General features: G+C 52.6%; 10 protein-coding genes across 10 annotated transcripts; 8 read left to right on the top strand and 2 right to left on the bottom strand.

The window, feature by feature from the left end:
* Window positions 1-27: 27 nt before the first annotated feature.
* Window positions 28-219, top strand: SCP_1503410 (hypothetical protein; the record flags this gene model as incomplete). Its single annotated transcript, XM_027764445.1, has 1 exon — window positions 28-219. The coding sequence occupies one exon, from the start codon at window positions 28-30 to the stop codon at window positions 217-219; it is 192 nt and encodes a 63-aa protein (XP_027620246.1).
* A 105-nt stretch (window positions 220-324) lies between these two features.
* Window positions 325-1956, top strand: SCP_1503400 (hypothetical protein; the record flags this gene model as incomplete). Its single annotated transcript, XM_027764444.1, has 7 exons — window positions 325-399; window positions 457-661; window positions 999-1213; window positions 1334-1488; window positions 1551-1698; window positions 1763-1859; window positions 1922-1956. The coding sequence occupies 7 exons, from the start codon at window positions 325-327 to the stop codon at window positions 1954-1956; spliced, it is 930 nt and encodes a 309-aa protein (XP_027620245.1).
* An 843-nt stretch (window positions 1957-2799) lies between these two features.
* Window positions 2800-4091, bottom strand: SCP_1503390 (hypothetical protein; the record flags this gene model as incomplete). The annotated part of the gene is made up of 2 exons (XM_027764443.1): window positions 2800-3351; window positions 3420-4091. 2 exons carry the CDS (start codon window positions 4089-4091, stop codon window positions 2800-2802), a joined length of 1224 nt encoding a protein of 407 aa, XP_027620244.1.
* Window positions 4092-10544: 6453 nt separating this feature from the next.
* SCP_1503380 (Vacuolar protein sorting-associated protein) lies at window positions 10545-12577 on the top strand (the record flags this gene model as incomplete). The annotated part of the gene is made up of 3 exons (XM_027764442.1): window positions 10545-10850; window positions 11657-11909; window positions 11964-12577. The coding sequence occupies 3 exons, from the start codon at window positions 10545-10547 to the stop codon at window positions 12575-12577; spliced, it is 1173 nt and encodes a 390-aa protein (XP_027620243.1).
* A 507-nt stretch (window positions 12578-13084) lies between these two features.
* SCP_1503370 (hypothetical protein) lies at window positions 13085-14146 on the top strand (the record flags this gene model as incomplete). Its single annotated transcript, XM_027764441.1, has 2 exons — window positions 13085-13389; window positions 13450-14146. The coding sequence occupies 2 exons, from the start codon at window positions 13085-13087 to the stop codon at window positions 14144-14146; spliced, it is 1002 nt and encodes a 333-aa protein (XP_027620242.1).
* Window positions 14147-14826: 680 nt separating this feature from the next.
* SCP_1503360 (hypothetical protein) lies at window positions 14827-15925 on the top strand (the record flags this gene model as incomplete). Its single annotated transcript, XM_027764440.1, has 2 exons — window positions 14827-15179; window positions 15244-15925. 2 exons carry the CDS (start codon window positions 14827-14829, stop codon window positions 15923-15925), a joined length of 1035 nt encoding a protein of 344 aa, XP_027620241.1.
* A 1276-nt stretch (window positions 15926-17201) lies between these two features.
* Window positions 17202-18798, top strand: SCP_1503350 (hypothetical protein; the record flags this gene model as incomplete). The annotated part of the gene is made up of 4 exons (XM_027764439.1): window positions 17202-17432; window positions 17487-17771; window positions 17857-18118; window positions 18293-18798. 4 exons carry the CDS (start codon window positions 17202-17204, stop codon window positions 18796-18798), a joined length of 1284 nt encoding a protein of 427 aa, XP_027620240.1.
* A 589-nt stretch (window positions 18799-19387) lies between these two features.
* Window positions 19388-20452, bottom strand: SCP_1503340 (hypothetical protein; the record flags this gene model as incomplete). Its single annotated transcript, XM_027764438.1, has 2 exons — window positions 19388-20123; window positions 20193-20452. The coding sequence occupies 2 exons, from the start codon at window positions 20450-20452 to the stop codon at window positions 19388-19390; spliced, it is 996 nt and encodes a 331-aa protein (XP_027620239.1).
* Window positions 20453-21147: 695 nt separating this feature from the next.
* Window positions 21148-21861, top strand: SCP_1503330 (hypothetical protein; the record flags this gene model as incomplete). Its single annotated transcript, XM_027764437.1, has 1 exon — window positions 21148-21861. The coding sequence occupies one exon, from the start codon at window positions 21148-21150 to the stop codon at window positions 21859-21861; it is 714 nt and encodes a 237-aa protein (XP_027620238.1).
* Window positions 21862-22550: 689 nt separating this feature from the next.
* SCP_1503320 (hypothetical protein) lies at window positions 22551-23619 on the top strand (the record flags this gene model as incomplete). The annotated part of the gene is made up of 2 exons (XM_027764436.1): window positions 22551-22843; window positions 22902-23619. The coding sequence occupies 2 exons, from the start codon at window positions 22551-22553 to the stop codon at window positions 23617-23619; spliced, it is 1011 nt and encodes a 336-aa protein (XP_027620237.1).
* Between the last annotated feature and the right edge of the window lie 2185 nt (window positions 23620-25804).

Below are 25804 nucleotides of genomic sequence, written 5' to 3'. Positions count from 1 at the left end.
ATGATCGTTGCATACAGTTAGGCGCCCATGTTGGACAATGGGCGGGTTGGCGACGAGGACGGCGCGCACGTTGTGCTCTCGTCTCCACGCTTGCTGCTCGCTGTCTCCGTCGTTGAGCTCGACGGCTCCCCTCGCTCTTTTCGATCTTCTCTCTCTGCCGCTGGTCGTACACTCAAAGTTGGATACCCGGTGCGGACGATTTTGATCGCATCGACCTAACGCGTGGCGCGCGGTATCTTTTCCCTCGCTCACGACCGTCACGACCGTCCTCAGCGACTCCGAGTCTGTTCTACATACCCCGCGCTCTGCGCGCCATAGCTCACCATGAGATTCGGAGACTTTTCGACTCTCTGCCATCAAATGCCATCCTATCCATGGTGCAACCTCTTCTATCGGCAGGTACAGCCTTCTCTTCTTTTCCCTTCTCTTTCCACCCTTTTAATTTTTTATTGGTAGATCGAACACCATGCTCCCTTCGTCTTCAACAATGTCTCTGCGAACGCTACGTCTGCTCCCGTTGGTGTCAACCCGGAATGCGGCATTCCGCGCGTCGGTTCTGACAAGTCGGTTGGCAACGTCGCCAACATCGTCGTATGCGGCCTCAGCATCATCTTCATGGTCTTGCTTATCGTATGGACGAGTAGACGGAAGGCTGCTGTCGGTGAGTGCTACTCTCCTGCCTTACTTTTTGTTCGTCCGTCCCGAATGCCGTTGTCTTCGCATGCATCCTTTGGACGTTCCCACTCCGGGCCATTCTGAAAACCACAACCTCTCCGCTCATCCACGTCGTCCGACGATTTGGCTGTTTCCTAACCCTTCTACGGCTCTTCCCCATGCCTTCCTCATCGCCGATCGGACGTCAGACATGTGATGTCTCACCTCACCACGCGTGTCTTCGCCCATCGACCACGCGTCCTCGCTTGCCTCTTTCGCCTTTCATCTATATTCCCGTGTTTCACCCCTTCGGTAAAATCGTACTGACCGTTCGCACCTGACAGGTCGCGTCGAGCTGCGAGAATTTTTCGTCCTGTATCTCCTCACACTTCCCTTCCAGCTAATCACCACTGGTTCGTTCCTCGAGCAGGGATCTACCGCTCTTACCGCTATCACCGGCGTACATGCTGGCCTCGTCGCCGCGACGTTTTGGGCGCTGCTTGGGACAGGCCTCGTCAGCACGCAGGTGGTGGAGGACGGTACCCTAAGTTCGCTAATCGTAAGTCCTCGCAACTACGTCAATTTGTCTTGTCGGGTTTTTTTACGTTTACTTGGTGCCCTTCTCATCGGGCCATCGATTTATGCTCGCTCCATGCTAATTTCGAGGTATCATTGAAAGCCCTTGAATTTCTTCATCCTCGCGTTTTTCGCTGCGACAACCTATATCGCACTCGACGTGGGCTTCTCGATCACAAAGGCTTTGGGGCCCTTCAATCCTCCGCAAGACTTGTCCAGCGTTCCACTGTTCGTCCTCACAAGCATATGGCCTGGCGCGTGAGTCCGCGTTTTGTCTTTCTCGAATGAAAATCCGAGTCTGAAGTGCACTCTCTCCGTAGCGCTGCGCTCATCTATTTTTGCGTGATGCTGTACGTAGTGCTCGGCATCCTGAACGAGGCACGCCCGGTGTGGTACTACGTTGTCGCCGCCGTCATCTTCGTCCTCAGCCAGCTGGACTACTTCTTGTTGAACAAAGTTATCTGCAAGGTGCGTTCTACGTTTCTTCTTACTGCCCTCTTAGTGTGACCGTGGTGAGCTAACAACGACGCAGGGAACATCAGCGAAGATTGATGGGTCGTTCGTCGCGACGATCCTGGAAACCGCCGCGGTCGGCGTCATATACCTCGGCTGGCGAAGTATCACAGAAGGTGCGTTTTGTGTGTTCGCAGTCTGGAATAGACGATCTGACCGTTCCCACTGCCCTCTGCAGAATCGTGGGACGAGGATATATACTACCCGCGATAATACCCACTCCCCTTCCGCGGCCTCGTCTGGCGCCCCGCCTGTTCTTGTACACGCGCCGACATACGCGTACAATATACACTATCTATCTATCTATTCATTATGCGCGTCCCTCCTTCGGGCAAACTCTCGATATATCGGCTTCTACCCATACCCTCTTCTCCGTCGCGGATTCCATCTCTCTTCGACTCCGATTTCGTCCCGTCGCGCTGTCGGTAGTTGCCTTCGCGTTCTGTAGACCCGCTGTGGTGCCGACCCGGGCTTGCCAGTGGAAGGTGCGGCGATAGCAGTTGCGTTCGTGGTAAGTTATTGTCGAGAGAATTGACGCGAAGGTGCGGGTATGGCATGGGTAGAGTGCGGCAAGAGCTAATGTGGGCTGGACCACTAGAGATTGAACTTTCGTCCTCGTTTTGGTTTGTTCATCGTGTGTGTTGTACTCCCAGTATCTGTTCTCTCAATCTGATCCGTCGTCGCATGTGGAGCCGAATTTCTTACGCGGCGGTTTTTACGCAAGGGAAGAGTGCGTTGGCTTCCATGGCAGGCTGTGCTGTGCGCTCTCGCCCCGTTTAGCCAGGTCAGAAGCATTTGAGTGTCGTTGAATGTAATCGTACAGGTATGGCTGCTACAGTATCTGTGATCTATCTGAATCACAGCGGACGAAGTGACCTATGAAATACACCACGGAAGGCGATAAAGAAAACGAAGGACGGGCTCAACCTCGAGCCCCAATATCAAGAAGGCCCGCACGCGGGGAGGGAAGTAAGGAAGGACTGCATCCAGCGATCTGAAAATTGTTCGAAGACAACACACCGACATGAAGTCTACTAGAGCATCTGCAGCCGGGCTTTATATCAACCGCTGTGTTACTATCTGCGTGACGTCGACGCACACCCAGCCTTCTTCGTCGTCGTGCCGCATCACCCGCCCTAGCCGGTCAAACAACCGCGTCTTGGGGCAACAACCCTCCGCCTTGTTCGCCTTGGGCTTCCTGCGGTTTAGCAACGGAAGCGGAAGCGGAGGCGAGTGGGTAGCCGGGGAACACGGCGGGGACGAGGGAGAGACGTGGTTATAGTGTTCGCGCGCGAGCACCTCCGCAGGGCTTGCAGGCGCAGAGTTCGAGCTTGAGCTCGAGGAGGAACTTCGGCTGTGCATGGACACCAACGGAGACCTGCGACCGTCGCTACGGTGTTTCTTGAGGCGTCGGCGCTGCTGTTCGAAAGGCGCAGTGAAGCAGAAGCGTTCCAGGCCGTTCAGCGCCGTCCAGGACGACGATGATCGCACTTCCGCGTCATGTGGAGCCGCGCCGCCTGCGCATGCCAAGGCGCTTTCTGTGTCCGGCGGGAAATCGACTTCAACGTAGTTCGTCGTGGAAGTAGTCGTGACGGAAAAGGCCGATTTCTGCGAAGAAACAAGTAAGATATGCACAAATGACACAGAAGAGAGGAAGGAGACAAACCACGACTGACCAAATTCAGATCTACGAGAACCGGGGCAGTACCAAACGATCCTCTACTAGTCAACCTCACTGACTCGCAGAAGCCTTCATCGACGACAGGGTCCCCCCTGTCCGTAACGGTGGCAGTCTCGATGCAAATCTCGGGCGTTTTGAGACGTGGATATTCTGAGCGCTGGCGGCGCGAATGCGCCAGGCGAGCGTGCTCAATGCATGTCCTCAGGAGCACTCGGTAATCCGATTCATTGCCCTGTAAGAGTGAAGGCGGAGAGACGCCGAGCGCGATCGAGGAAGCGAATGCGGGGCTTGGCGGAGAGAGTTTCGTGCCAGGTGGATATGATACCCAATGGGGGACCACCGACGAGTAGTCAATCGTTTGCGTGTCGTACCCATCTGAGTAGTAATTGTCCAGCATAAACGCAGTGCTTGGCGCGGTACTTGCTAGCGCCTGTGCAAGGGCGTCAATAGTGAGGACCTGCGACTGGCTGTCGAAGGCGTCCCGCGGTGCCTCAGAAGCGACTGCGTTTGGACCGGTCGCGCTGGCGGAATCAAGCAGATGCGCTCCAGAGAAGGTGATCATCCCTTCCAACGGGTCCCAAACTGCCGCAAACGTGAGGGCCGTATGGGGTGGTACCATCTCGGACCAGCGGTGGTCACTACTCGGAACGTGCAGAATCTGGGTCATGCTGCTGGCTCGGATGAAAACGCAGCTGCAGTCTTTCAGCGCTTCCGAGAATAGAAAGGTGACGTGGTTGCTCACCTCGGTGAAGCTCTGTGAGTAAAGAAGGCCTGTCAGGTCGCGAGAACGGTAGCGGACACTCTTCCGTGCTACGGGGAAGGTTAATGAACGAGATTCAGAGCAGCAGCAGTAGACGTCGAACGAAGGGAGAGCGATATGCCCGCACACAACAACTGCCCTTGAAAAGATGGACTCGAGGGAGAAAGAAGAGAGAACGATGAAATCCCCGTCGAGCCACGCCTCGTGTGCAACTGGGGAGACTCATCATCGAGGAAGAAGGGGGGTTCTCGTATTCTAGGCGGCAAGAACTGGGATTCGCAGGATTCCGTAACTGGCCATGGGAGAACTGTGGTGACCGGCAAAACGCGTTAGACGCGTTGTACCAATTCCGCCCGAAGTTGATGGGGACGCGAAGCATGAACGTTAGAAGGTCGCACTTAGAGCATTGAAGGCATGCCTGCGAGTGAGAAACTCGAGTAGTCATGTCCCAAGCATGGGTCCAGCCCTGGACATTGCCTATACCACGGAGCAGATAGTGTGTGCCTTCGTCACACGATCCTATAGGCCTAGAGCGTGACAGAACACGTCAGACTGATTAGCAGCAAGCCTACACTTGAAAAAGAAATGGAATAAGCTCGACAGAACGCACCTTACGGACAAGAAATTTCCATGCTTCGCCAGATCTCAGCGCTGTGAAGGAAGTTAGAAAATGCGCAGACCGTGGATAATCTGTCGGTGTAAGGAGCGGCTGCGTCCCAATACATGCTGGCTAGCGCGAAGTCATCACCAGTGACGCCGTGGGAGACATTGGGTAAAAAGGAGTACTACTGAAGACAAACGCTATCAAGCAGGTCCTCAGAGTCCACGACGACAGACTTTAGCTAGATAACCAGACGGTTGAGCAATTGCTGGAGCAAGTATTGAGACCGGGCAGTCTCAGAGACAGCGTAGACAAGACGTGAGAAGAGCTTTCGGCTCCATTCAGCGTGCAGTAATATCGGTAATGAGGCGGACGGGAGGAGATATTCAAATATCGTCATGCATGCGAAAAGTCGCAGTCGCCGTTGAGTCTGCCAATGAGTGAAACGATTATCCTCGATTAAGTTTTCGGACAAAGGGTAAACCTCTTGGACGAACTCAGAGAGCTTGCTGTTCTCCGCGCACGCCTCGCGGGCAGAGAATGGCCCTGCAAGAAGTCAGCGATAGCGATCTACGGAGACGAAATAGGAAATGACGCAAGATCACTTCCGAAGTGTGAGAACACGACAGCCACGCGGACGGAAACGTTGGTAGCACAAGACGCGAGTCTGGCGCCAGTCACGCGCAAAATATCGGTCTGGAGAGGGACGGGTCAAAGTTGAACGAAATTACGGAATGCGGACACGAAAGTTCCGTCGGCGATGCATGTGGATAGCTATGGATCAAGAGAAAGACATCCAGACGGTATGGATGGACCAATGAGACGCGACTCATTGCACTCACCTGCACAACTACCTCCCAGACTGCCGAAACATCTCAAGCCGTTTGAAAAACATGCAGAGAAATTTTCTGAAGAGTCAAGATCGGGACACCATTCTTGCACACCGACGTGAGATGGCATGTGAACCAGAGTGCGTAGCGCGATGCAACCGAATTCCAAATCCTGGTACCCGATCGACGAGCAATATATTTGCAGGAGATTTCTCGTAGCTTGGACCACAGCCAACGCGTAAAAGAACGTTATAAAGCATAGCGAGGTTCACAGCTAAGCGTCGAGATGTTGGCATATTGAGTAGCCGTGTATACCAGTCATCGAATGGGGACATGATCTAGCCCGAAGCAGCAGGCAGTCAAAAACGTTCAGGCAGAAACCGGATACGGCAGACGTAGAGTTCATGGCATAGCGGTACCGGGGAAGAACGATCAACGCCACCAGGATCTGCAAATGTAGGCGACCAGAGACTAAATATGAACCATGCTCATGACGCGCCGTAAGAGAGCCTCACGTTGGCCGTATTCGTTATACGAGCTTCCAGGACATGACTAGCACGGGACGACGGAGAGCTGGGGATATGTGATGCAGGCGATTTGCACGTGTGTGGGTTTTAGGGATTCCCCCGAACAGTAGTGATCGACTGGGATCCATGTCTCCATTACGAGATTAATAGGAGTGGAACACGACACCATTGGCTCTGTCGAAAGAGATAGAAGTCCGCGGTGTGGTATCCGAGGCATGTTGCAGCGAGTAACCAGCGAATGAGCGAGATGATACAACCGTGCACTTACATGAGTACGCTCATTCAAAGAGGTGACTTTGGAGCAGCCGTTGCTCGGCTTAGTTGATGCTGTCAGCTTTATGCAGGCATGTGCATGCACAAAACTATATCTTGCGGCAAAAACGTACCTTAGACTCAGACAACACAGTGGCATACGCAGTTGGCAGCCTTTCTATTTAAACGTTAAAAAATCAGTAGCCAGAAAGGCGAATACACAAGTCCTGCGTACGGAAAGACTTTCTCAGTTTGGTTGAGCCACGGCAACAAAATCACCCAGCAGTTGACAAGGACGGTTGAGTGTGAGAATGGCCGGCAAATGCCGGAGGATGCCCTTGAGCGCTAGGACCAATTGAATACTTACACAATATCTTCTTTAGCAGCTTGGAAGCCTGGAAATATTGACAAAGGACTATATCCTGTGCGCTGTATGTGACAGGCTAAGGGCAGAGTTGTTTCTCTTAGTTTTCACCATGCTCGTGGCACTTGCCAGTGGTATTTAATGATCAGAGCCTTAGTCGACTGTTACTCGAGGCTTTCTATTCTTATCAGAGTGTCTGTCTGGGGAGCTTGTCCAAGCGGTCAGCTCAATATTCATGAGACTACAATGTTCTAGAGCACGATACGGAGGTCTAGTTTGCGCACGGAAACATGGTCTTCGTCGATAACAACAAGTAGCAGAGTGGGTGCTTTCTCCGTCTTGAGGTCTCTCAGGTTTTCCTCGCATCGCTTGAAGCTCGGCTACCTGTCCGTCACATGCACGATGTTTCTGCCTATCTGCCCTACGTGCTGTGTGCTGTGTACTCTATGGTGCCTGACTTCGCAGAAGAAGCTCGTGAGGACAAGCTGGATCGGCTGATGACCATATGCACGAATGAATTCAATGTGCGGGGTGCGCTGGTTAGTAGAATCGAAGATATGGAAGAGCGTGCGGATTCTTGCCTGCGCCTGCAGTCCTATGGGATCTCGTTTGTTAATCCGGCTCACCTCACCGGCACATCATCTCCGATTGCTGTATAGCTGTGCTGCATAACGGACAATGGGAAAATAATCAGTGAGACAACGTGCCCTTGTAATGTAGTGGCTTGTCAGTTCCCGGAGGACCTGCAATTCAAAGGTGTATTGAGGTAAGCGTTCCGAGTCCTAGCGGAGACGTTCGCTCACCGGCCGAAAGACGTGTTTTCTGAGTCAGTCCCGACTATTCCGGATATCTGGCGTTGGGCGATGCAGTATGGTGCTCCGACCAGTGGTACTCAGACAGTGGGTGAGTGAGTGAGTGAGCTGCATGAACTTCCGAACCCGATGTTTTCACTTACACATATTAATCCGCTGCGAAGCTGCATTATTTCGAGGTCTCCAGGATTACGCTGAACTCGCTCTAAATTTCACACCACTCGTTTTCTGGGCGTATTATGCTGATTCTACAATCTCATCGTTTTCTTTATGTATCAGCCTGCCGGAAGCGAGAGTAGCCGTTACACTTAAATCCTCTCATCCGGCCCTCCACGGTTCGTATCACAAGTACTGGTACCCGCAACAGTCACTACTCATGGTCGAGTCAATTCATGCAACGGTTCCGGTACAACCCTCCCTATCTCTTTCGACCACCCTCCTTCGCAGAAGGCCTTCGAAGAGCTCAATGTGCAAATCCTCTGCGGTCCCCACACCCTCACCATATCATCGTGCGCGTTCTTAGACACATTCTGACAGCTGTACGCAGCCCTCCTCTTGCATGTCCGGGTCGTGACCCGTGATGGCATTGTATATCGCACTAGGTACGTCCTTGCCAATGTCTCGCTTCTGCGAGAACGCAGACTCTCCGAAGACGATTAAGCTGAATTCGTCTTGTTCGTACGTCGACGTCCGCGATGGTATTTCTCCCTAGAATATTGTGGCAGAAGTTAAATTTGAACACAGCGAACTTGAAGGTTAGCATGACGAGTGGAATGACGTCAAGCAAGCGGCGCACGCCGCCTTGAATTTATTGATGACGGTCCTCATGAGCTGCAGAACTTTCATTCATGTCCTGCCATGTACAATTCATAGGATGGTTTGTATGACGTGGCCACTATCGTCTTCTAGGACGATCGCCTCGATCAGGATGGTGTACCGTCCTACTGTAATGAGCACTTTGACCCCCCTTCGTGACCAGTGGAATCGCTCAGGGGAGCATCACGCGCTCCAGGACCTATTGCCCGATAAGCGGGGTGCATGGAGTACACGGGTGATGTGCAGCTTGCCTAAGCGTGCGGCATGGAGAACGTCCGTCATGACGTTGTAGTCTGCCCGTTGGGGAACCAAGTTCGACATGAATCCATATGTATCCTCGACTACTTTGCAAGGCGACGAGGAAGTCGAGCGCGTCATCGGGATGTTGCGTGAGATACCGTTATCGTAATCGCGTAGGCACATACCTGTTCTATCATGTCTTGTTTCGCTTCTTCTGACCGAACGTGTCCATCTTACGGTACGTAGAGCTGCTTATTCGGTAGCGTAGCACGGGCCTTGCGCTTGGACTTGTTGTGAGTAGCGTTATTATCCCCTCGAATCCTTACATAGATCGCTGACGGTGATGGTATTGCTTAAACTATGGTAGCTGAAGTGTTTACAGACATGGCTGCACTAGTTCATATACAATGAGAGGTTGTGGGTGATTGTGGGTCCAATGACAGCACGGCCAAACGCGTCCAATCTGATGTCACCACCTCAGGGATTGAACGGCGATACTGACATTGAGCCGACGGTAGGTATTTCACCGTGCACGCAGGCACAATGCATGATTCCTTCTTCCAAGGCATCAAGACCTGAATAATGGTGGAACGCACGAAAGTCAGATAATCCAGTGGTATCATGTGTGCGACATTCAGCACGTCACGAAACATGTCGATGCATAGCGGTATATTATCCGCGAGTATTGACAGAGAATACGCATTGAGGATAAACGGACTCGTACAGTCTTAATGAAAGAAGGTCCACGAATCACGTCTCAGCCATTGGTGATACGGTAGAGCATATGGCACCAGGGGTAGGGGAAATCGGCAGGTATGGGTTCAAGGAGTAGGAGCTAATACATACCAGCGCAGCGCAGGTTCCTGCCATCAGAAGTTCAGATGGCAAGGCATAATCGACGGTTTCACGATCGGTCGCAAGTCATGCGACCTGCGTTGAAGACCACTTTGTGCGTTCCGAACAACGCAATCATGCTCCATGACAGGTCACCCCCATAGCTACTGTGCACATCGTCGATTGGGAAGATGGGCATCAATGATACTCACCTAGACTAACAAGACAACTCTCGGCTTCACGAAATCTCCGGACTCTGTCGCGGTCAATTAGCATCAGCGCGTCTTTGGATACTTGTATGCCGAGACAGTCATTTAATTGATTTGGGCTTCGCGCCCGGTTTGCTGCCGCACATGTGCTGAGGGTATATTCTACGAGTCGCATCCGCACTCGCATCTAACCATCAAAAATTTCTTCTAACAGAGCTTGATCGTAAGCTCATACATGACGACGCGCCGTTGGCTCATGTATCGTCTCGTTGACACCGAGCCGCAGACTCTGATAAAATAGAAACCTAATACAAGATGAGTATTTTGAACAAATAACTAGAGGATAGCGCTCACCTCCGTGTCGGCAGGTGAGTGACTCACCACATATTCTTGTGACCACGCATGGGAAAAACATTCTGGGACATCCCAAATTCACAAAGACAGATACAGGAACGCAGACTCGATGCCTGAAGCCAGTGACAAAATGACACTTGAATCGAAAGGCATTACGCCGTCAGCATCTCCCTGAGCTATTTGATGTCGGCTTTCAGTCTTACATTCCCAATCTTTCGTGTTATCGCGGCGAAATTCGTTAGCGTCCGTAGCAGCAAAAATAAAGCTCTTGTACACCACTTCAACAGATCGCCGCCAGTTCAAAACCGGACAAAAGAAAGCAGAGCAAATCGATCTTCGAGTTGAGACCAAGGTCGGGCTGACAGTACACCGGGCGCTGCCGAGCTGCGCGCTGGGCGCTGGCTAGCGCTCGACAAGCTGTGCGAGACATTGACGACGACGAGCTCATATTTCTTCGTCTCGGTCTCTCTACTTTACCAACGTCAGGACTTGCTCGTTAGAACGTGTCTCTCGTCGATGCCATGAGCTCCAGCGGTGGTCTTTCCCGGAGACGGGTCCCCAACTCTTCCTCCTCTCCCGTCGACGACGACGATCATGATGCCTGGGGCCTTAACGGCACATCTTCCAACGGAAACGGTACTCCCGTACCGCAGCAGGGGTCCGTCTCCAACCTCTCGCATGGAGGTTCGGCTTTCCAGGGAGGCAGCAAGATCGCGTACGACCCTCGGGATTTGGAGCGCAGCGACGAGGACGCCCGCCAAGGCGGCAAGGCTCCTCGATTAACTATCATGGAAGAGGTACTCCTACTCGGACTGAAGGACAAGCAGGTGAGTCTCGTCCATACCGTGCAAGATCTTTGCCCGCACGGGACTTCGGCTTGCATGTTGCATGCATGCATGCTGACTTGAATGACCGGAGATTGGTGTCGCTCGCATTCACGGAGAAAGTCCCATCCACTGGGAGACCCGTCGCCGCTGGTGTCCGTCACCTTTCTGTGTATATGTAATCGTCTCAAAGTCAAACGCCTCGGGTCAAACTTTAACACGGGCATGCGGGTCGAGATATTCGTGCATGGATACTGGAATGTGCGACGCTTGCTGTTTTCTGACTCTCGGACTCTGGTGCACTCGTGGTGGCATCAGTCATAGAGCGCGGTTGCCACCACCGCTGCTGGCTCTGCAGCGGCCGTGTCGTTGCAGAGGTGGCGACAGCGCCGGACCCTGCAACGCAGCCACGCATGCTTCAGAAACTTGGCGACCGCCGTCGACAGCCATGCTCAGCGTCTTAGACGCCGGCTGGCACAGGCGCTAACCGTCGGCGACAATGGTGGCATTGACGAGGGCTTACTGCGCGCGAGAAGGCGCCCCACTGGTCGCTTGAAGCATCGCGTTGTTACTGTATTGTTGTCACTGCTTTCATTGTGAGACCCTGTGTCGCAAACGCTAATACGCGTATTTGATACGAGTATTTGATATGCATTTTTCTAGTGGATGGGATGTCTGGATTCGCAACCCGAAGCTGAAAGAGATCATGCCGTTTCTTCCTATGTCTGTTGGTGCGGAGTATCTCGGCACCGCATGGGTGTTCTGGCACACGACGTTCGCGCTCTGACCTTTACTTTCGTTCATGCCAGGGCTACCTATCCTTCTGGAACGACAACATCTCGTACGCCCTGCGGGGGTGCATCCTCATCGAACTCGCCCTCCGACGACGAATCGCCCTCGTACGAGACCCAAATCGGCGGCAACTGCCCCCAGCTGAACGCGTACTGGAGGTGATCGACGACCGGCAGACGGGCGAGACACTCCTCGACGAGACGCTGCGAATGATGAAGGCGCAGGAGGGCGAGCGGATGGCGGTGAATACCTGGATAGACCTCTTGAGCGGTACGTGCCTTCCACTTCGACGCAGGCAGCCGCTCACCGGGCGCTGGCGCCCAGGCGAGACTTGGAACGTGATGAAGATCGGTTTCCAGCTGAAGCAGGTCCGGGAGCGGCTCGCCAAGGGGCTCGTCGACAAGGGCGTGCTGCGCACCGAGAAGCGCAACTTTCTCCTCTTCGACATGGCGACACATCCTGTCGCCGACGTGCGCACGAAGGAGGCCATCGTCTCGCGGGTGGTTGCGTTATTGACCGCGACGACGTCCGCCGTGCCTGCAGTGGCGCTGGGGAAGGAGGGCACGCAGTGTCGCGCCGCGCGCGGTGTCTGTCTCGTGTGCGCTGCGTATGCGGCGAGCGTGCTCGACAACGCGTTCGGGCGGCTGACGTACGAGGAGCGCGAGGGCGCGTTTCAGCGCTGCGACGATATCCTCGCCGACTTCTCGTGCTGGCCTTTTGGGGGCGCGAGCACTGCCAACGGAAAGGCCGGCGGGTCCACGCGCAAGCGTGATGCTGCGCGGATTGGCATGGGCAGTTCGGCGATGGGTGGGCGCGAGGCGGTACAGGGGCTAGTTAACGAGGTGAAAAAGGAGATGGTCGGTGGCGAGGAGGACCTGTCGTTCGAGCTCGTCGCCGGCGTGCTGGAGGTGCTGTCCAAACTGGATTCTTTGCTGTGATATTATTTCCTTTCCTCTGTCATGACTGTGATGTCCGTACCTCATTTATGTCGTTTACAGAACTTGTTTATACGCTAGTGAGACCTGCATTTATTCGCCCTCTTGTCTTCACGTCACCGATTTGGCCAGCTTCCATGCTCTGCATCTTTGCTCCTTCTTGCACCACCACTTCACCGGCAACTTCTAAGGTTGCGAGCCCATGAGACCGTATTCGTGAAGAGGACGTACCGTTCCCGCGGTAATGCCTCCCGAACTTAATCACTTCGGCCCATCTTGCGCTCGGGTTTGAGCGCCTGCTTGCTCTGCCAGGCATTTGTTCCATACGGAGAGTCTCAGTTCAAGGCTCAGATACGTGAGACATACGTCGCGTTCCTCCACGTGCCGGTACGCCTTCCCTGACCCTTCGCTATCGCTGCCAGGCTCTCCATTCCCGTGAGTGATCTCTGAGCCTCTAGTTTTTCCTTGTCATAGACAATAAGATTCATCAGTTTATCACTTCACTTCACGATGTCTGTATCTCTTGCAGAACCACGCCCAAGTTCCAGCAGCCGCAGACTTGCAGAGGATGATGGCGAGCTACAGCAGGATGCAGATTTCTGGTTCGCAGATGGCTCGATCGTCCTCATTGCGGAGAACGCCACGTTTCGTGTCCACCAAGGCGTGTTGTCCAGACATTCCGAAGTATTTCGCGAACTCTTCACAGTTCCTCAGCCCCATGACGAGCAGAGCGTGTACGGCTGCCCCGTGGTTCGCCTTTACGATTCTCCGATCGACCTGCGATACCTGCTGCGCGTCTTGTACGATGGTAGAAAGTAAGTTTACATCCTCCATACAGTGCTTGTATTACCGGCGTTAGTTAAAACCATTTACAGACATTCTGTGAAGCACGAACCGAGGCTCGAGTTCTCCGAAGTGGAAGCGGTGGTCAGGCTCGCACACAAATATGAACTTAACGAGCTGCGGGAAGAGGGCGTGCAGCGTATCATGGCCGTATTCACGGATGATTTCACCGTATATTCGAGATCGGATGAGGTCGGTCGCCCACGTCTTTTCCTACGTCCATCGGATGCCATATCAGTGGTGAAGTTGGCCCATCTCACCCAGGAGCTCACCTTGCTACCTCTAGCGCTCTACGACTGCGCCAGACTCAGCGCGACGCAGCTCATGGAAGGCGTCTCTCTCGCGAACGGCACCATCGACCGCCTGTCTCAGGAAGATCTGGCCAGGTGTATCGATGGCAAGTCCGTCCTGGCGCACAAACGCGCGATGGTGATTTTGGGCACGTTCGTTAAGGGGAGCCATGAGCGTGTGCACAGTCTGCAGTGCGCTACCAACCTCCGCGTGTTGCTGCTCAGCCTCACTGACCAGCTCCCTGTGGGGTGTCACCCTCTAAAATGTCTGCGCGATTATATCGACAAAAGTTGCGAATGGGGCAAACTGTGCGACAAGTGCCGTCAGGTCATGCACGCAAAGCACCTCGAGAGCAGACGGGAGATCTGGAGGGACCTACCTTCGTATTTCGGCTTGGACGACTGGGACAAGCTCCGTACTGCAGGAGCTTCGGCGTGAGGTGAGGTAATGTCCTTGCACGCTGGCCTATTCATATTGACGTTATGAAGGTTATCACAGCTCTGAATCGCGATTCAAATATCCATGACTGAAGCTGAAGATTAGGAACGCATTGCGAGATTGACAGAATTTCTCTGACCCTGCATCGTACGTCTCAACTCGCACACCTGTCTCGCCGTTGTTCCGCTGTACTGCATACAGATTAATTGCCTTGTCGCCGACCCCGTCATTAACCCCAGAGTTGTGCTCTCGCAGTAATACCTGGGCATCAACCAATGGGATAGTAGATAGTCGAATAGTTTTTGCCTCGTCGTGCAGCCAGAGATAGGGCTCGTGATCGGATGTACTCCCTCTGATCTCTTTTCCTTACCGTTGACCTGCAGTTCATCGGAAGTAGGCTTTTAAGTTGGAGGAGATATATTCCGGACCGTTGGTATTGTATCGTGCCTCTGGTTCTGAAATGTGCCTTCAATCTTTTGTCTCATGTATCGGTTGTGGAGCCTTGTCCCAGAGATGCGTAGTATCAGATACACTATCAGATACACTCGGCGGCCCCGTGTGAACAAGGCGCTACGCTCGTGCCCCTCATCTCGACTCACCTTGTACTTGTCCACATATATGGGCTCCATTCCGACCTAGTAGACCAGAGAAGAGCCATCCTTTCGTACAGATCGTCCACCATGCTCACCGATTTCCAGATCTTACTCGGATTTCTTATCTGTGTTTGCCTCCTCTACCGCTTCAGGCATCTCTTTACAGATGATGAACCCCCACCGGAACCGTCAGATATAACGGTGAATAAAGAGTTCTGGAAATATGGCGGAGACGTCTTCCTCGATGCTCAGAATAGTACCCGCTTTCGTGTCCACAAGGACGTACTCATTCGCAATTCCGACGTATTTCGCACTGATCTCCAAGTGCTGGACTCTCGACGCGCCGATGCGGATATCGTTGATGGTTGTCCTGTCCTCTACGTGGCGGATTATCCCGATGATCTTATATATCTGCTGCGTGTGTTCTACGACGACAGAGCGTGCGTGCTATCTATATGCCCTTCTGAGGCCGATTTCTCTTCCGCACACTTATCGAGTTCACAGCAATCGAATGGCGTCGCGCGGTCTTTGCGTGCTTATGGAAGTGGAGGCACTTACCAGGATGGCGATCAAGTACCAGGTTGCCGACGTGCGGAACGACTGTGTGTCGCGGATGAGGTCGTTCTTCACGGACCAGTTTGCGGATTGGGACAAACACATGAGTCATGGCGGTTTAAGAAGCGATTCGATCAGATTGGAGGCGCAGAATGAGGCGATCTCCGCGGTAAACCTCGCCCGCCTCACGGGTCAACACTCCATGCTGCCCACGGCTCTGTTGCTGTGTTGCGATATACCTCAAGACGAGCTCGCGGCAGGCGTACGCCTTCGAAACGGCAGGCTCGATCGCTTGTCTCCTGAGGACCTCAAGAAGTGCGAGGAGGGCAGGAAGACTATCAAGAAGGCACACCTTGTTGGACGGGGTCAAATCTGCCACTTCGGTACTGCGGGCTCGGATTGCCCTCGCAAGACATGTGCGGAGGTCTTAGCAGGCTGGCTGTCCACCGATCGAATTGCCTTGGAGCGCTGCAGCGATCAGTTTAATCTGGCGGAGCACGAACTCTGCGATTACTACAAGCTGTGCGAACAGTGCAGTGTAACCGTGCGGGCAAGCATCATTGATTATCGGCGGGCATTCTGGAAAATGCTGCCCTCCTTCTTTAAGCTTGGTGATTGGCCGCAGCTTTAGGTCGTCGTGGAAGGTGAGCTTACTTTGAGCAGCTGTACATGGCGGAAAATTGAGCTGACGCTCCGAATACAGTCGAATATCATGAAACCAGCGCCTGCGTAACCGTGACTCCCGAACGACTCGCTTTTTCACGTACACTCTACCATTGTTTCTCATCTTCTCCGTCAGAATCACTTGTCTTAGCCTCTCTAGTCGACGTCCGTCTAAATCTCTGGTGTCGCCATCTCCGCCAGTATCCAGATGCGCGTTCTTCAAAGTCGCCAATGGGCTACTGCGCATCCCCTCTTCCTCCTGAATAACGCCTTCCGCTCTCGAAGTGCTCTGGATTTTCCCTGCTCTCCAATGTCTACCATTCTATCGACACTATCCATCCTCGTCATCGCCGTTCGCCTTCGATCGCCCTGTCTTATTCAGGGCCTCAGGCATACCTCACCGCGTTCTCTACGCGTTGATAGATCGGACATTTACTTGTGTACTCGTTATGTGTTGTTATATAGTCCTGTCGTCGTCGTCCAGTGTTCATTGCTTTCACCACAAACTGACCAATCTGCGTAGGTTAGAGATATGCTCTCGCGTTCAGTACTGTTGCTCTAGTGTCTGCATCCCGCTTAATGAGTGGTCTGCTCTCGAATTCTACCCCTTGCTCGTATGTAGTACTCTCGTCGTTGCTGCTATACTGCTCGCTCTGTTACGTCGTGGCTGTACCCTGTTTGGCTCTGGGATAGGTGTACAACGTATCCTGTTCTTTGTGCTCGTGCTATGTTGCTTGCTCTGGCTCATAATTATCATTGTTCTGAAGTCTACTACTTTGACGGGGCAAGAATCTGGATGAGCCAGTGTCGAAACCATAGTAGCACTGGTCCATGAGCAGCGTCTAAACTGATTGTGCTGACCATGACAACACCAGCTGCTCTGTAGTCACTGGCGCGTTGTAAGATCTGGATCTGGGAACGTTGTGAGATCTGGTATGTATTCATCTTCGCTCGTAATTCTGAATATTCTCTTCTGCTACAGGCACTCGCATCTGAAGAACATCAGCGTTCGTACTGTATTTGACCAAGCCAGTTTCACGTTCTTAACTGGAAGTATTGGCTTGTTGACGCTGTGTGGTTTGACATGCTGCAGGTTTGCGCTCTGCGTCGGCCTGATCGATCTTTGTATGCCATGCGCCACCCACGTATAAATGTGGCTCCGCGCTTCTCCCGATGTCACAAATATCACCTTCTTCTGTCCTTCCTCCTCACTGGCCGTTGGTTCAAACGATAGCGTCAGCAATATGTCACTCATGCAGACCCTGCCATCAGAGCTCATCGAAGGCATTGCTCGTGCCGCCTACGACGAAGGGGAAAACAAGCAGGATGTCGCGAGTTTAATGGCTACTTGCCAAGCGTTCCGCACTCCAGCAAGATCCGTGCTATGGGAGTCGCTGTCGAGCATCGTCCCGCTACTGAAGATACTCCCTGAGCGCAGGTGGAAAATGGTGCAGGAAAATGGGAGAAATGCCTTTGTACGTCTCTATATACTCATCCGATGTTTCCGCCTGACGACAGACCTTCGGCAGCAATGGAAGGATTCATGGGTATTTGACCGCTCCCTTACAGCACGACTCGAGGCCTATGCAAGGCTTGTCAAGAGGTTCAAGTGGAACAAGCAGCGAGACATCACAATCCCTTCTCTCAACGCGCTTCTCGTAAAGTGGCCCGGTGTCCTATCGAATGGCATATTCCCGCAATTGCGCTATCTGAAGTGGGAGGAGGACGAAGTCGACGATGCGCTCTCTTCCGTCTTTCTTGCACGGATTCCGGGAAAAAAACTGCAAATGATTCATCTCGGGTGGTCACAGAATGTTGGTCCCAAACATCAGGCATTGATTCTCTTTGCGCTCCAATTGATTTAGTGGTCAAATTTGGACCATTTTAGACTGCACGCAGGCTATCTACCTGACCCGACCGGCGTCGGACACCCTCTCGCACTTTCTGACAAGCGTTGTTCCACCCCGTGGCTTTCGCACGTTTGAGTGCACTTCTGCTCCCGTTGGGTACGATGGTGTCCGCACACTGGCAAACATGCAAGACCTGCAGATTGCGGCATTCTGGCCCAGTATCCCCGACTCGTTCGCCCCGGATAATCCACAGGAAACTGAAGCAAGCTTCTCAAGTTTGCGAGAACTTCATATCAATTCCACGGTGCTCGGTGAATGTACTCTTCAGGTCCTGAAGAGTGTGAAGTCAGCAAGCATGCTGGTCTATCTGTTGACATGTGACGGCCCTGCACGCGGTAGCGAAGCATCTCGTCGTGCTCTCCCGGGAGCCGTTCGCCTCTAGCTGCGCCATGTGGGTATTCTCAGTCCATTTCGTTACGACCCAGGCGCTCTTGAAGAGTCGTTGTACTCTATCACTGCGGAGACGTTGGAGCCACTTCTACGCATTTCCAACCTCCAAAGCTTCATCCTGCGCTGTTCCTACATAAAAGTGGACACTGCGTTCCTCGCCGGGTTGGCTGAGGCCTGCAAGTGCCTCGAGAAGCTCTACTTGTATTCCGAGAAGCTGATGCCCTTCTCCTGTTTGCGCACCGTAGCGCAACAATTTCCTCGCCTGATATCTTTCGGGTGTCATATTGACGCGAAGAACGTACCAGAGGAGCTGCCACAAAAGCCTGATGTTCCGTCTACCCTCGGTTCCCTTTCCTTGGACGTGAGCCCCATCTCGAATAGTGAGCTGGTCGCTGAACATCTGGCCGTGCTATTTCCGGAGCTTGAGCGCGTTGTGCATGTGCATAAGTCAGATGGGAAGGAAGCGTTGCTGTGGAAGGCCGTAGAGACCAGGTTTGTGCCAAACCGGTATCGCAGAGAGTATGTACCATTGCGCGTCTAGGATTCGTAGGGATGCCTCGCCGATGGGTTGATATGTTCGTTCTTTGTCCTGATACGCATTTACGCCCCCGTTGTTCCCGTATGTCTCGTCTGAGTGGGCCAAGTATCATTGTGTACTTATTCTTACACGAATGCTACATTGCTCCTGCCTCTTTTTCCGTTCAGCTAGGCCAACTCGCCTTCCTGCAGTGGTCATGGGATAGATGTGAACCGCCACTTAGATCCGACTTAAGTATACATGTTATGTACATGCATCCTTCGGCAACGCGATACAGGGAGTTATGTATGAGAGAAGCTAGGCCATGAGACGTACGACACGCAAGAAAGACAAACGTGAGAGACAGAAATCACAGTACAGTATGAAGGGAGGATACATGCAGGACTAGTACCGTGTTCCGACTAGAGATCTAGGAGATATAAATGGAACGAGTTACAGAATTCGAGTGTTCGGTGAGAGAGCATAGGCAACATGGTGGGGATTAATGGCATACCAGGCCGAAAAAAAGACCAAAATCCGGAGTTGTACACGGCACATCTGACGACAGCGTTAGTGTTTCTTGACGCGATGTATAACATATCTCGCACCCATCTCAATTCGTCGAAGACGCAGGCATTGACTCTCTGAGGCGCGACCAATCATCCAAGCCAAAAATTGATGGAAGGTCATCCCAAAATTTGTGGTGCCACTCAATACTTCTGGACTTCATGAAGACCGTGCAGTCGGCACACGGGCGCCCCTCCACTGCCACAACATCAATCAATTCACTTGAGAGCCCCAGGACGTCAACACTGGTCAGTTCTTTGACGTGCTTAGATGTCCCCATGAAGAATTTACGCAGAGAATTCGCACACGTGGACCATCGAGAACACTGCGGACTGGGCGGGACCCAGAGACAGAGAGTTCCTGCAAGGTGTCCAGTAGTCAGCGTTGGTATTGCGCTAACGCATAGCTCGAGATCCGCGGCAGATAATTGGGCCGAAGAGCCGTCAGACAGGGTAGCCCCTTGGAGCAAAACACGAGGCTGGAGGAGGCAGCATATGTACAGTGCTGTTGGCAACATAGTGAGGGAGTCAGTGAGTCGTGCCAGACTGACTGCCATGATAGCTTCCGAGGCCTTGAGGGACAAAACTGGGCTGCAGATGCTATGTACACCGCCTAATGTTGACCTCTGCAAATCCGTCCAAGTTGAGAAATCGTCTGTGAAGATTGTTTTCATCCTAGCAAGCCCATCTCTGCAGATCGGCTTGATGCCATACTTGTGCGAGAGGCGCACGAGAGCGGCTACTTCAGAAAATTCAAGACACTTCGCGCGCTCAAAGTAAGACCTAACGACAATTATACAGCATCCAGTGAATTGAGCCCCGGCAGTTTACAGGCAGAAGTTGAAGACGTACATGCCGCTGTCATAGAGAACGCGCAATAAGTGTTGCAGATCTGTCGGAGAATCTGACATGTGAACGGAAGGGCAGCCAAACATCGTCTCCTCGTCTACGGGCTGACTAAGGATGAGAAGGGAGCGTAGGACTTCAGAATGTCGCGAGAGCACTCCCTGGTGGACGCGGAATGCTGTGCGGTTCGCGATGAGCACGATGTTGCCGTCCTCGAACCAGAAATCTGCATCCTGTTGGACTGCATCCTCCGAGATAGAATTCATCTCTATATCGGTTGTTGCGCGGTGTGGAGATGGAGCTAGATACGTTGACTGGATATCTAATGGGACTTGCTACCCTTCACCTGGAGTGCATAGCGAGTTAGCAACGTGCCAGAAAGTGCATCCTTCCGAACAAAGAAGTACTTCGCGCACGTTAGGCTGGTGAAATATATTCACCATATGAAGAGTTCAAGGGTCCGGTATATATCTGAACGAGACACTAGTATACACTCACTTATTGAAGATGGCCGCAAAAGGATGAGTTCAACTTGCTCGATACAAAGGCGACGCCGCATCTCCCTGCCGTCCCTCACCCGGACCGGGCTCCGACTCTCCCGCACCTGCCAGTCTTTGCCTACTCGCAGCTGAATCTAATGCCAGGAGAAGAGCTTCAACAGGACGCTGAATTCTGGTTCATAGACGGGAACATCGTTCTTATCTCCTTGGACACGGCATTTCGCATCCACCAAGGCATTCTCTCGCGGCACTCGGAGGTTTTTCGTGATTTATTTACAGTTCCGCAGCCCGCGGTCGAGGAGACAGCCTTTGGCTGTCCAGTCGTGCATTTGTCTGATTCTCCTCACGATCTTCGGCATTTGCTGCGTGTCTTGTACGATGGTAGATGGTGCGCACGCTCTTCTTATTGCTTTCCGATATCGCTTGGATGTTAAACAAATGTACAATGTATAAGATACTATATGAAAAGCGAACATCAGCTCGACTTTGCGGAAGTAGGCGCTCTCGTCAGGCTCGCGCACAAATATCAAATTGCGGACTTGCGCGAGAACGGGCTTGCGAAGTTGAAGATGATCTTCACGGACGACTTGGCCGTATGGGAGGAGTACTCAGATTCACGAGATACGAAATTCACGGGCATACGCTGGATCGAGTCCGACGCGATCTCTGTGGTGAACCTGGTTCGTCTCACGAACGCGATGACCCTCCTCCCCGTGGCGTTTTACCTCTGCTGTCAACTGCAGCCACACGAGCTCACTCGCGGGGTGACTCGCCCGGACGGTACAGTCGAACGCTTATCTACGGAGGACCTCGAAGTCTGCATCAGAGCACGCGCAATGCTTATGCTGGCGTACGGTGCCGGGTGGATGGATCTCTTCTCGGGCGTCAGTAACGACTGCACGCAGGGTGCTCGATGCATGGACGGTCTTTCGCGCATCGGGCAGGCGGTACTGCTCAGCTCAACGCGCGCGCAGATTTCGTACCACAGCTGCCTCAGCAACCCTCGCAATGTGATCGCCGCGAGGTGCACGGACCACCGGCTTTGTGCTGCGTGCGTGCGGTTTATAACGAAGAAGAGCCTCGACTGGCGTCGTACTGTCTGGAATTCTCTCCCCGCGTACTTTGGCTTGGGGAAGTGGGAGAAGCTCAAGACGGCGGAATCTGCGGCAGACTGAGAGGTGAGATCTATTAGCACTCTGTATGATGTTAAATGTGAAACTTTAAGCTCTTTCAGCGCATTTTACCGGGATTATCGCCTGCTCTGCAGGACGGGCGAAGTGTCTCCATCCCTCCTTCGAGATGGCTTCCGTACAGACCTTGTCCGCTACCTTCCCACATTGTGATTTTCCGCCTCGAATTCGGACCGTCAATTCTATCCGTTCTCCAAATTTAACAATCCACCCCCACCTTCATGCTCATATGAACATGTCCGAAAAGCCGTGCCGAGCCCCGTGAATATTCGCAACCCATGCACCCACATCCGTTCACAGGAACAGCAGAGCGGCCCGGGGGATGGAAATAGTGGAGCACTGAAGTGGTGGGATGTACACGTTGCTGTCTAGTGTCAGAGGCCTTAGCCGATCGAATGGACTATCAGTTGACTGTGGGCGAGGATGCGTTTGTGGAGCGATATCAAAGCAAATATTGTAGATGTTCTTGTGTAGCGCAATCTATTTGCCAATATTGTTTATTGACGTGCGACGATAATTATGCGGGATCTCGTGTAGAGCCAAGCGATCCAGATATCGATCTGCGCCACGAAGGTGGTTGCCGAGCAGTGGTTGAGTGTGCCAGTGGGCGTCTCCCACAGTCCTCTCCTCGATCATCGATATCCTTGAAGTTGCAATTCACACTAACCTTTTCGATGTCTGGAGATCGTACTGGACATATAGTAGCAGATGCACATTCTGCCAGCGACACCAGTGATCCGCAGCAAGACGCAGAGTTCTGGTTCGAGGATGGTAGCATCGTCCTTATCGCTCAGGATATCGCCTTTCGCGTTCACCGTGGCGTGCTCTCCCGACACTCTGAAGTCTTTCGCGACCTACTCAAGGTCCCTGGAAAGCAGGAGGAGAAATTCGGCTGCCCGTTCGTACATCTGTCCGATTCCCCTGCCGATTTGCGATCTCTGCTGCGCGTGCTGTATGATGGCGCAGTGTAAGTGTCTATCGGGGACCCCGCTGTCGATTACAGGCCGTGCTGAACACATAACTAGATCACACCTCGATTTAGAGACGCCACTCGAGTTTGCCGAAGTGGCAACACTGGTGCGTCTCAGTCACAAGTACGGTATCAAAAGTCTACTGGAGAAGGGGCTCGCTCGGCTGAAGACGGTATTCACGAAGGGATTTTCGACATGGGAGTCTCTGCACTGCACGGGCAGCTTCATCGAGATCTCTGTCATGAGCCCATTCTTGAAGGCACAACCAGAAGATGCGATAGCGGTCGTTCGTCTAGCGCGCTTGACGGGAGCACTTACTATGCTACCCACGGCGTTATTTGTATGCTGTTCACTGGAACCGACGGTGCTAACTCGCGCATATACTCTTTCCGACGGGTCCAACAACCAGCTGTCTTTGCAGGACCTAGAGAGGTGCATGCGAGCTGCCCCAATTCTTTCCAGTTCTTTCCAGACTAGGCATACCCTCTTACACTTAGAGACCAGTCCACAGTGCGAAAATCACCGTTATACCCCGTGCAGCAGTAGACTCGCCCGGCAGCTCAAAATTTACTTCGAGAGCAACACTGTTACCTGCCTCAACGTCCTTCATGGGAGGCAGTCGTCTATACGAGATTCTGGGGTATGTGGTGCTTGCCAAACGTTCATTCAGAAGAAAGATCGCGAGCGGGGACAGAAGTACTGGGCTGATCTGCCATCATATTTTGGTTTGGGAACGTGGGGCGGTCTCTCAGACTTCCCAATTGAACATTAGGAGACTTGTTAGGTGCGAAACACAATTTCTGAATGCCCCCGAGTAATACTGAGGAGGGCCGTTCTACAGTTCTCCCAGGTTCATGAGGCTTGTGGATGGCGCGATGCGTGGACGTTCGAGTCCGTTCACACAGCTTCATTACCTGGAGCTTATATGCACACCACATAGAGCAAAGCCACTCTTAACTGAGCTGCCTCTTTGATTCTACGCTCTCGACGCCGCACGGCATGGTAGACGAGATTATGCTAGCAAGTTCTCCTTCCGTCTCCCTGTGCTCATTCTTTTTCATCCTTACTCGCTATCCCTTGTCTTGTTCAAGTTGCGGTTACGATCTCGGCGTATGGTGCAGGTGCCGTCGTGACACTTCAAATTCACTGTGTTTTCGCCGTTCTAGTAGGGGGTCTGCTACGAATAGGCTACGCCAGATAGAATACATAGTTTGATGGGTAGCCGAAGTCGCAATGTGAAGATAGGCGGAGTAGGGCAGATAGCGAACATAGCTGTGACCCCCACTGCTATGTCATAAATCTTGATGTGAAAGATGTGTGCTAGCCCACATAGCTTATGCATCGCATTTGGTGCACGATCTCACTTATCTACGACCATCTGCTACGTGAGCTATACTACATCACTGTGCTCCTTTCTATACAGGCTTTCTGGTGTACCTTGCACCAGCTACATTGGCTATTCCACGTAGCGATTTCAAGCTTGACGTACATATAACTAGTGCTAAGTTCAGGCCTCCATCGGCCCAAGCGCATCATCGTGTCCAAGGTCAAGTTCACCTGGCGTACACTACATGCTGGTTCCGCGCCCTTCCATCCACAGATTCACTGGCCCGTTGACCGCTGTCTAAACATATTTCTGGCGTGCCGTCGCCGTCACCTTAAGAGCGAGGAGTGCTGCGTTGCCTTCTATCTCCATGACATGGTCTCTGCATGCTCTTGGTCTCTCGGGTCATGGCTGAACATGCGATGTGCTCTACAATTCTTGTGTTTGTCCAAAGTTGGGATGCTCCATTGACACCTCTCGTGACAGGTATGTGAGAAACAGACTGCGTCGCAAACCCCATCGGAAGATCGACATGCAAAGTCTATTCTGTTGCAGGTGTGATTAGGTATGCAGTAGGGGATGTGAGCGCATCAGGAGTATCTACTATTAGTATATAATGGAATAGACGGGTGTTGTTGATGGTAGCCATGGAGCATCGCCAATATAGCTGAAGTTTGATATTTCTTGTAGCCTAGGAAGTGTATGCTGTAGCTTCTAGACTGCTAGTGACTATGTGCTGCGCGGCATAGCCAACGTATCACCTTGTTCACTACAGGGGATCGCACAGTGAAAGATACACTTGAAGCTTGGTAACCCAGCTTGGGGGTTGATATGCAGAACTATGCGGCGTAGCCCAGGTCCTAGTTATACCACGTATCCATGGGGGTATCTTGCACCCAGACATAAGGGCAAAAACGCAGTGATTTTGCTCTGATAGCTTTTCCGGTTATCTGTCCTTGCATTACTACTTCTCCGTTACTGATCTTCCTTCTGTTCTGGAAGAGTATATATTGCAAAGGATTCTGTTCTGTACTACTACGATTCAGCCCACGAAACATCGGTTCTCATTATGTTTACTTCGCGGGCGCCTGTTTGCCACGGCGAGAATGGTGGCGCGTTTTGCTCTGTTCTACCGCAATCCCACTTTGCTCACTGCATATTTCTTTCTTTCCATGGAGTCTGCGACTCAAACACCGTTCTGCCAAGACGTCGAGTTCTGGTTAACCGACGGTGATACTATCCTCTTGGCGAAAGTATAAGGCTTTTGCGGCCTTTGGTGGTCCTTAAGTCGCGGGAAATGCACTGAACCGAGTGTATTTGGAAGGCAAGTTTTCAGCGAGTAAAGTAAAGACGAAAAACCCATCTACGCAGTTGAGCGCGTATTCAACGCCTCGGCTAACTCCGATGCCTCGACTACTCTATTCCTCTAATATCCTTACACCCTCCTCCTCCAAAGCGAGTCCGGGGGGGAGCGAAATACAGCAGGCTGTTGAACCTGCGATTTGAGTAGGGGTTTGAAGAGAACCGCCCGACGAGCGAGACGGATTGCATAATTCCCGGTTTAGGGCCAAGATTCCTGATTAACATCGAGCACTCGCGCACACTCGACGCGGATAAAGGAGCAGTGACTGCG

This window comes from Sparassis crispa (assembly GCF_003851025.1).
Source record: "Sparassis crispa DNA, contig_000014F, whole genome shotgun sequence".
NCBI lineage: Eukaryota > Fungi > Basidiomycota > Agaricomycetes > Polyporales > Sparassidaceae > Sparassis > Sparassis crispa.
This window is presented reverse-complemented; position numbering and strand designations above follow the sequence as displayed.